The 10598-nt window shown below is 32.5% G+C and overlaps 1 protein-coding gene and 1 pseudogene across 1 annotated transcript; one reads left to right on the plus strand and one right to left on the minus strand.

Moving 5' to 3' along the window:
- Positions 1 to 145: 145 nt before the first annotated feature.
- LOC111778749 (acyl carrier protein 1, chloroplastic-like) lies at positions 146 to 1932 on the minus strand. The gene is made up of 4 exons (XM_023658722.2): positions 1831 to 1932; positions 1638 to 1748; positions 380 to 499; positions 146 to 288 (listed from the first exon to the last, which is right to left on the minus strand). The coding sequence occupies exons 1-4, from the start codon at positions 1930 to 1932 to the stop codon at positions 160 to 162; spliced, it is 462 nt and encodes a 153-aa protein (XP_023514490.2). The 3' UTR covers positions 146 to 159.
- A 1709-nt stretch (positions 1933 to 3641) lies between these two features.
- Positions 3642 to 5348, plus strand: LOC111778912 (trihelix transcription factor ASIL2 pseudogene; annotated as a pseudogene).
- The last annotated feature ends 5250 nt before the right edge of the window (positions 5349 to 10598 follow it).

A 10598-nucleotide genomic window follows, 5' to 3' on the forward strand; every position in this document is an offset into this window, starting at 1 on the left:
TAGTATATAATATCATTGCATTTGGATTAAAACTCTTCTTTCTTTGGTTTTCATGTCACTTTGAATCAGTTTTGAACCACAAACAGCTCAGATAAATTACTGATGAACAAAACATAACAAACTCAAATGCAAAATTACTGGGATATGTTGCAGTTTGGTTTAACTTGCAGAGGATGTCTTGACTTTCTCAATCAGATCGGCAGCGTCTTGAACCGTCGAGATGCCCTCGGCTCCGCCTTCTCCGATGGACACTCCGAACTTCTCTTCCAAAGCCATCATGATCTCAACCTGTAAGTATTCCTTTAATGTGAGTTATGAATTATAGTTTTTCTTAGCCTTTGATTGTTTGCTGTCGGTTTAAAATTTTGAGTTGACTCACGGTGTCGAGAGAATCAGCTCCTAATTCTGAAAATTTTGTTTGAGGGATCACTGCGCTTTGTTCTAGAGAGAGTTGCTTGGCGATTATTTCTTGAACAACTTGCATTGTCTCTGGTTGTGCCTGCCCATTTTTACACACCCATCTCAATTTTCACTCTTTAACTTAAATTCAACCGTTTCTTTTAGCTGTCTTCCACTTGTTTTTTCTTGTTTAAAAAATTTCAAACAAATTTATCTTCCTTTTTTTGCTTATGAAATTGAATTATTTTTCTTCTATTATGTGTCCAATAATTATGGTAACAGTTAATACACAACTTTATATCTCATCAATAAGGAAGTTTTGGTTACTTTTTCGTGTGGTCCTTTTTATTTATTTATTATTATTTTTTTTTTTTATAGAAAAAGCTTATTTGCTGTTATCTTTTTTAATAATTATAAGATATATTTGAAATGCATTTCTATGCAACAACCTAGAAAGTGAAAATTTTGAAAATAAAATGTCCATTTTGTTGAGGATTGTTGGAAGAGGAGTCCCCATCAAATTCTTCCTTAGTGACAAACTGGGATGGCCGTTCATTAATTAAGTCCTCCTCCCTTTGGTCTCGCGGTTGAACTCGTTCGCCTCTCGACCTATAGGGAGTCGACTAATTAAGAAGTTGATCATGAGTTTATAAGTAAGAAATATTTTATTGGTATGAGGTCTTGTGGGAAAACGGGAAACCAAAAGCAAAGGGACGAAACTTTATGCTCATCATACTATTGTGGTGGTTCGTGGTTTCTAACATGGTATAAGAGTCATGTTCTTAATTTAGTCATGTCAATAGAATTCTCAAATGTCAATAAAAGAAGTTGTGAGCCTTGAAGATATAGTAAAAAGGTGACTCAAGTGTTGAACAAAGAGTGTACTTTGTTCGAGGGTTCCATAGAAGGAGTCAAGCCTCGATTAAGGGGAGGCTGTTTGAGGGTTCCATAGGTCTCAGGGGAGGCTCTATGGTGTATTTTGTTTGAGGGGAGGATGGTTGACGATTACTAGGAGAGGAGTCCCACATTGGCTATTTAAAGGGTTGAGGTCTTTTGTGGAAACCAAAAGTAAAACCACAAGAGCTTATACCTAAAGTGGACAATATCACGTCATTGCCTAGGTTTAGAGTCGTAGTTTTTAACATATTTTGCATTGAATCTATTGTTTTAGAATTTTTTTTGGAGCATCAGAATATAATTTAGCATAGGAAAATAAAGTAAGAGTGTAAGGAAGGTACAAGTGAGCAGGAAATGTTTGATTTGAAGTAGGTTGGAAGTTGGTATAGTCCTCTCGCAGGCTTTGCCATTTGGATGCTGGGAAACACCCTCTGCTCACAAAACAAACTTACCTAAATGACCAATTTTGGAATGAAACTCAAAATTGCTTAAAAGAAAAAACAACTTGTAATAACGTGACCAGAGACGACTCACTCTGGCAAACAGACTATTGCGTGAACGCCAAGCAGTGCAGCTACTTGTCGACGTCGTCGAGGCAAGCGTCGTGAGAAGAGGAGACAATGCGAGGGACGACATTTCAGTAACGAGATGAGATGAATGAAAAGGAAGGTGAAAAAGAGAGGTATTTATAAAATAAGAAGGGTTATTTCAAAGAATTGGATGATAACTAAGGCCTTGTTTTGGCGGATGCTTCTATGATTCTCCTCTCTTCACAGCGGACCTCTCAATCCCTTCGCTTTAACATAAACACATTTACAAATTAAATATTCATTACCTCTTTATTCGTGCAATTTAATTAACATAAAATGTTAAATGATTGAATCTTCTTGTAACGGCCTATATCCACTGTTAGCATATATTGTGCTCTTTGAGCTTTTTCTTTTAGGCTTCCTCTCAAGTCTTATGCTTTAAAATGCGTCTGCAAGAAAAATGTTTTCATACTACTTTTCATATAGTGTACTAAAAAAACATGTTCATGTCAATATATTAATATAAGTCAAGTCGGCTCATGGATGTTTTTTTTTTTTTTTTTTACCATTTTTGGGAACTAAATATGAATTCTTAGGGAAAAACCAAGCTTATAAAACTAATTTATTTAGTATTTAAAATGTGGGTTTTAAAAAGTAGATACCATTAAAGAAAACATAAAATAGAAAAATAAAAAAACAAGATAGTTGGGAAACAAATAGCATAATAAGTTCGTATATTCTTTTAGTCTCCATATTTGGCAATTTGTTCTATTTTAATAAAACTTCAAATAAATCTTACTTTTGCTTAAGAAAAAACTCAGTTTCTATTTAAATTTCTCATTATCAATTGTCACTAATTTTGAGAGACTTTATGAATTATAGGATTAAATTTAAACATTTAAAAATATATAGATAAAACCAAAACAAGTTTTTAGAATATAGTGTTTTAAAGAAAAAACAATTATAATTATAATTTAAATAATAACTTAAATTAATAAAAATACCTGTGAATTTTGTACTTTATCTCTTAAACTTTCAAACTTTTTAAAAAAATCTAAAAAATACTCCCAACTTTAATTACGGATGGAAACCCTAGTATTTTATTTTAAAAATAAACTAATTTAAAAGGTTTAAAAATATATTTATAATTAGTACTATATTTAAAAAATACCCATAAAATTTTAAAAATAACGTCAATATCTTTTACATTTATATAAAAAAATAAATAAAAAGTTTTGTTATTGTTTATCACAACTAATAAATTATTTTTAAACTTTTTAACGATACTTTTGAAAGTTTATGAGTAAGTTTATGAGTAAACGTGGCAATGTAAATTTAAAAAAAAAAAAAATTAAGGTATTTTTGAAATTTTTAAAAAAATTTAAAAGTATTTTTTAAATTGTTTTAAAAAATTTAAGAGTAACTTTTGAAAACTAGTTTAAAAATTAAAGGATATTTTTGTATTTTAATAAAATTAATGAAAATTATATATTTCTTTTAAAATAAAAAGGACTTAGACATCTATTCCGGGGTCGTAATTGGTAAAGGTCAGCCGGTGGGAGGGTAAAATGGTAATAACAAGACATTATTGGAGTTTTTAGTAAAATATTAATCGTACCACATAAGAACAGCGATGGACTACCTACCCGAGGCTATGCCGGCAGCGTCATCACGGTCACCCCCGGTACAAATTACAACCAATCACCTCCAGCCACGTTATCCCTTAATTCCTATATTTCGCCACGTGTCCCCCCCACCGACGCCGTCAGTTCCCCGCCCCCCCCCCCCCCCCCCACCAAATTAAACGCCCCCCATTTTTTCTTACAGAAAACTATACCATTTTCTCCGGTCAACCCCGATCCCAATTCCCAAACCCTAACCCTAATCCCCTTTTCTCCCTCTCTCAAATCGCTCCTTCGCTTCCCAGATCGGCGGCATATGTTCGGTTCATGAATGTATCCGACCGATTCGCATGCACCGGTGAACCAATATCTCGCAGCTGTATCAAAATCTAGTGGCCAGATCGGTGCGTAACATTTCCGGATCGGTGGTGACGTTTTGTTCACGATTGGACCAGATTCCATGAAGGACGACGATGAGATTCAGTCGAGTGGATCTCCGGCTTCTCCGATCTCCAACGGCCGGATTACCGTGACGGTTGCGGCGGCGCCTCCTCCTCCTACGCCTCCTTCTCAGAATACGATAACGTTGGCTCTGCCGAATCAACAATCCAAAGGAAGTGGCGGCGGGAGCGGCGGAGGTGGACGAGAGGATTGTTGGAGCGAAGGCGCCACGTCGGTGCTGATTGATGCTTGGGGAGAGAGGTATTTGGAACTGAGTAGAGGGAATTTGAAGCAGAAGCACTGGAAAGAGGTGGCTGATATTGTGAGTAGTAGAGAGGATTATACGAAGATACCGAGGACTGATATTCAGTGCAAGAATCGGATTGATACCGTGAAGAAGAAGTATAAGACTGAGAAGGCTAAGATTAGTGCTGGAGGAGGGCCCAGTAAGTGGCCATTTTATGATAGATTGGATCAATTGATCGGTCCGGCTTCCAAGAATCCTGTTTCTAGCGCAGGTGTAGCCACCACTGTAAATCCGCCTCTACAGAACCAGAAAGTTCCTCTAGGGATTCCTGTAGTGAATCGGTCGCTGATTCCATATCAGGCTCATCATAATCACAATCATCAACAGCAACAAAAGGGGCAAAAAGCTCAGAAGGTCCAATTCCACAAGCGGCCTCGAACGGATTCCGATTCCTCAGGCTCCGAGAGAGAAACATCCCCAACTTCGAGCGATAGTTACAGGCAAGGAAATTATCGGAGGAAGAGCGCTAGGGTTCAGAAGGAAGTGGTGAATCCAAATTTAGGGCAAATGGGGAAGACGGAAAAGGGAAGGAATGGATCGAGAGAAAAGGGATGGCGAAATGCTGTGAGCAAATTAACTGAAGCAATACTGAAATTTGGGGAAGCGTATGAACAAGCAGAGAGCTCAAAGCTGCAGCAAGTGGTGGAAATGGAGAAGCAGAGGATGAAATTCGCCAAGGATCTGGAATTGCAAAGAATGCAATTCTTTATGAAAACTCAATTGGAGATCTCGCAGCTCAAACATGGGAGAAGAGTTGTGGCTGCTGGTAATCACCATTGTAGCAACAACAACAACAACAACAACAACCACAGTAACAGCGAAAGCAGCAACTAGATGAGATTTCCAGAATTAGGTAATACCCTTCTCATCTTTGGAAATGGTAATCCTGCCAGTTTACTTATCTGTATCCAAATTTATCATTTTCTCTCCTAAATTAACTTCATCAAGATGTTCAAAGCCTTAGTGGTCAGTAGTCAGTCTGTTACCCATTAGAAGTCATCCTCATCGTCATCGTAATCACCTACTTTTAGTTTTCCTCATTGATGATAATCAATCACACCCTCATGTTGGAAGATTGCAAATAGTTTCTCAGTAAAATCCCTGTTAATTAGAACAAAATGATGAATCAAAGTAAATCCAATTTGGAATCAATGACTGTTCCTTCCCTCTACTACTCCTTTTTGGTAATTAAATGATAAAGATTATGCCAATTTGGGGTCAACCCAGATTCTGAAATTTGCAGAGATGCACTTTTCATCAACTGATTCAAACAGAATATGATTATAGGAGAAATCATGCCCTGACTTTGTATGACAAAAACAGTCGCTCTGATCATCTCATTTATTTAGATTAACCTGCAAATCAGTTAGCGGATGAGATTTGAGGTGAAAAAACTATTCTTTTGGGATTTGTTTTTGATGTAGAAGAAAAGCATGCGATGATAAGATAGATAGATATTGGTTGTCTGATTGTTGAATCTGATACTATGATCTTCTTTTTCTTTGTCAACAATATATATTAAGTTCGGATAAGATCAAATCAAATCCAAGTGGGATGATGTGAGAAAGTGCTATGCTTTTTAGGTTTTATATTGAAGTGAACCAAAGTCATTTCATTTCTCTATACTCAATGCCTGCCTGCCTGCCTGCCTGCCTGCCTGCCTGCCTGCCTGCCTTTTTTTTTTGTATCCCACCATAAGAAAGAACAAATTCAAATGCTCTAGATATTGGATAGATTTTCTGGCTCACAACGGTAGGATTTGTAGCCCAAGACGTTGGAGAACGAAGAAGTTCGATTAAATTTTGGGTTCGTGGGAAGATTCCAATCTTCTTTTTATATTTGTGCTAGTTTGCGTGTATCTCAACTAATTTCACCTGACAATTGTCCGATCCCGCCATATTTGGTTTCTAAGAAAACACCTAGAATGTGTATCATCTTCTTTAGAATGGGTTATCGAACCAAGCAAAGCTCGATTGGCTATGGAGAGGTTAGAGCCGTGCCAATACACTCTTTGCTTAAAAGAAGGATAAACAGCTGAGGAACTTTGGTTAAACCTTGGTCTAGAAGCTTAAATTCGTTCTCAGAATTTAAAATAACGTGTTTTTTTTTTTTTACCACATCTCGTACTTTCTTTGAACTGGCGGGTTAAAGAATTTGAATTTATCCCAAAAAAAATATTTAGAAGGCAATTGGAATATGTATTTTAAAGTGTTCTATTATCAACCCAACCACAATTGCACTATTCAACTATTTAGAAATATTTCTATGCATATAAAAAATAAAAGTTATTTAAATTAATAGTCAAGTTTTTGTTTCCGTACTTAGAGTTCATATTTATATTAGTGACTGGTTGACTCTTGTAATTCTCAAAGAAATTGGTTGAAATGAGTTGATAATTACCATGTACACCTGTCGCGAAATCAGTATTCATATAACCCAATTATCCGATTAACTCAAACTACTCGACCCAATCAAAGTTAAGTTAGATTTGTTCTCAGTTTCGGCTGAGTTGAACTTTTTAAAAACAACAAAAAAATTTGGTTTGGTGGTTTGGTTTGCTAGCTGATATTTTTTTTAATCGGGTCAATCTAATCAACTCAAAGATAGGGTTATAACTCAACCCAACCCTACCTTTAAAAAGATGAACATTTAACGTTTGTAATCGATTTTAGTAATACACTGACACTTGTAAATATTTTATATTTGAATTTTATGAAATTTTAGTGATTAACGTAACATGTATCGTGGATAAGTAGAGTTTTTTTAAATAATTAAAAAAAAAACAATCAGATAACTCAATCCAACCCGAGTTAAGTTGAATTGGGTTGTGGACTCTACTCTGAATATTTGGGTCATCAACTTGCCCGATTTTGGGTTAGACTAAAAAATTATTCTAGCCTAACCCAATCCATGTAACAACCCTAATTTCTACATACTCAAAGTTATTACTTAACATCTCATGTTGTGCTAAAATGCGGAATATAACTCTTAAAAGAAAATCTCATCTCTAATATAAATATCGAAAACATTTAAAACATCATTTTCTCTGGAAAACACAGTCATAGTTTTACGTGTTTAAATGTTTTCGACATTTATACTAGAGAAAATGATGTTTTAAATGCTTTCGACATTTATACTAAAGATGAGGTTTTCTTTTAAGAGTTATATTCCACATTTAGCAGAGCGTGAGACGTTAGTAGTGACTCTGAGTATATAGAAATTTTGGATCATTACAACCCAACTCGTGCACACCATTTAATCTTTTTTCAAAATGATATGTTACGACATAGTTGGTGTCAAAAGAGGTTTTTTTTTTTTTTTTTTTTTTTTTCAATCTCTAAGTTACTCATTAATAAAAAAGCAAACTATTCTAAATAATTCAACTCAATAATAAAGGGAAACAAATAATTCAATTACATTATTTTTATTTTATTTTATATTATATTATATATTGTATCTTATTAATGCACTTCCTCGAAGATATTACTACTACATTTCCTATCCTTCAGGTTCAAGGTTCGAATCCTGTCTTTTAATATTGTTGTAAACTTTAATTCATCTCCACCGGTTGATGGTTGGACTTTATTTCAATTAATAAAAACATAAAAATAAATAAAAGATTTTTTTTTTTTTTTTTTTAAGAATTAGACCTCTATTTTTGTCCTATAAAATATTTATTAATTAATAGGACTTTTTAGCCTATGAATTGATTATTGTAAACTACAAAATAATTATAATAATGATAATAAATAATAAATAATAATAATGACAAATCTATTATGTAATTTTAAAAATTTTAGAAAATAAATAAATATGAATTTTAAAATTTTAAATTAAAAAAAAAAAACTTGATGACACGAAATATCCGATCAAACCGACCCAACCAATACAGTTTGTGTTGGGTTGGGTTCGAATAAATGAAAATTTTAATCGACTGATTGAATTGAACCAACCTCGATTTATTGTTAATTTTATAATATATGTTTATACTTACGATATAACTATATAAACATAGGATTAATTAATTTTATGATTTATTATTATTATTATTTATTCTCCTACAATTATTTTAAATAATTTTTTAATAATTTGGAAGGTAATTTTTTAATATATATATTGAAATTGATAAAAAAAATTTACTTTTACTTGAAAATAAAAAATTTGATATTAAAAAAAATACTCAAATATGATATATAATTATTAAAAAAAAAGATGCGTTTTATTTTTTCTTTTCTAAATGGACCACGTGGAGAGGTGGTGGCCCAATTCCCACGTGTGAGAATGATGAGTCATCATATTAATTTATGTAATGTGGCAGCGTGTGAGTGGTTGAGAGATGAAGTTTCGTCAAATTAAAAAAGGGAGACGTAGAACATGGCGAGAGCTAACATAGAAGCAACATAAATTTCATTTATTTATTAAATGTTTATTTTATTTTATATGTTCAAATTATAATTGTATGTCAAACAATAAATCCACGTAATATTAAATTTTCATATTATTTGTAACATTATAATAAATCAATATATTTTTTAAATTTTTTTTCGATACTATGACATGATCACATTTCATAACCAACCCGAGTTCTTCCAACGTAGTTTGTACTCACTCAAGAAAATTCATACGAGATCACCGAGCATATAATTGTTTCAAACAAAACACGCTTAACTTAAAAAAAAACGTGCACGATGTGAGTATAGGTAGGAACTTTCAATTCTTTTAAGTTTTTCTAAGCCATAATATCCTTAGGATTGCTCTCATTCAAATGCGGTCTCGGTTCATTCATGTATCATTCATTTACTCGGTGTCACTGTCGAATATGAGTTAGATTGTGGACTCTGTACGGGTTATTCGGGTCACTAGTCCAATCAACCCAAAATTTTAGGATGGTCAACAGCCTAACCCAATTCAGCCCATGTACCCCCTTAACTTTGAAGACAAATACTTTTAAAATTCTTCCGATGATATGACAATTAAATTATTCTCATGTAGCATAGTTGATTTTTTCTAATTAATTGTCACATCATATAGACTTCACTATTTATAAGACATTGAATTGTTATAATTGCAAGATATTATCTAATTTAATATGTATCACTATCTTATTTATATTTTAATTTATTTATAATATAATTCACATTGAAATTATTTAATTATGATCGATATTAAATTATACAAAAATAAATATTTATAATGTACCATTCATCTGGGCTAATTTTTTTTTGTTACAAACCCGAAATTTTTTTTGTTGGTTGAGTTAATGACTCAATCAATTCGAATAGAGTTTACAACTTAACATAACCTTCTATTTTTCGGGTTGGATTATCGGATTGTACTTCTTATTTAATTATTTTAAAAAATCAAAATTATTTACCATACATGTTACATTAATAACTACAATCACGTAAAGTTCAAATATCAAACATTCATAAGTCACAATGTATCACTAATATCGGTTACAAACATAGTAGGTAAGGTAATGTTGGACTGTAACCCTAGTTTTGAGTTAATCAGAGTCGGGTTAACCCAACAAAAAAAAAATGACAATCTGTTACCGACTTGAAATTTTGATTTTTCAAAAATTCAACCCAACCTGAACCAAACCGAAGAAAAAATTCTAACACAACCCAAATTTTATAGTTTGATTTATAAACTTTTAAAATTATTTAATAAATCTCTACATTTTTTATTTTATATAATGAACGTCTCTATAAAATTTATTTATTTGATGCCATATAAAAAACATAAAATAATAATAATAATAATAAATTACTAAAATAATTTATCAATCATATAAAATTAAAAGTTTAAGAATTTATGAAAGACGTTTGGAAATTAAGAGACCAACCGATAACAGATTAAACTTGTAATTTAACCTAGAAAGCAGAGTTGAGAAGAGAAGAGAGGAGAGGCTCGACAAATATCGTAAAAGATAGGTCAAGGGATTCAAAGTTCAATTATTTCAACCTCAATTAGGTGTGATAGACAACCTACAAACATGAAAAAAAATTGTGTTTGAAAGATAATGTGTTTATAATGCATTTTTCTCATTGATTTGATTTTATATTTGAATTTAAGAACAAAAATTATGTCTTCTTTGTAATATAAATTCTTTTAAAATCATTTTCACTGTCATTAGAACGATCCGGTCGAGTAAGTATTTAAAATAAAGATGTCTATTTTACTCGTGGGATCGGACCACGTGGAGACTCACCTCAAAAGGGTCGGATTTCTCGTTTAGACAGGTAATGGGGGAGGGAGTGAGAAATATTTTTTTCCCGTTGATAAAAGGGGACGGGGACAGAACCTGTCTTACTTAATATAAATATATTTTAAACCCATATTAATATTAATATATATGTTTTTTTTTACTCTATTAAAAAAATAAATTAGTTAATTTTT

Source organism: Cucurbita pepo, chromosome 17, assembly GCF_057944985.1.
Source record: "Cucurbita pepo subsp. pepo isolate OVF chromosome 17, ASM5794498v1, whole genome shotgun sequence".
Lineage (NCBI taxonomy): Eukaryota > Viridiplantae > Streptophyta > Magnoliopsida > Cucurbitales > Cucurbitaceae > Cucurbita > Cucurbita pepo.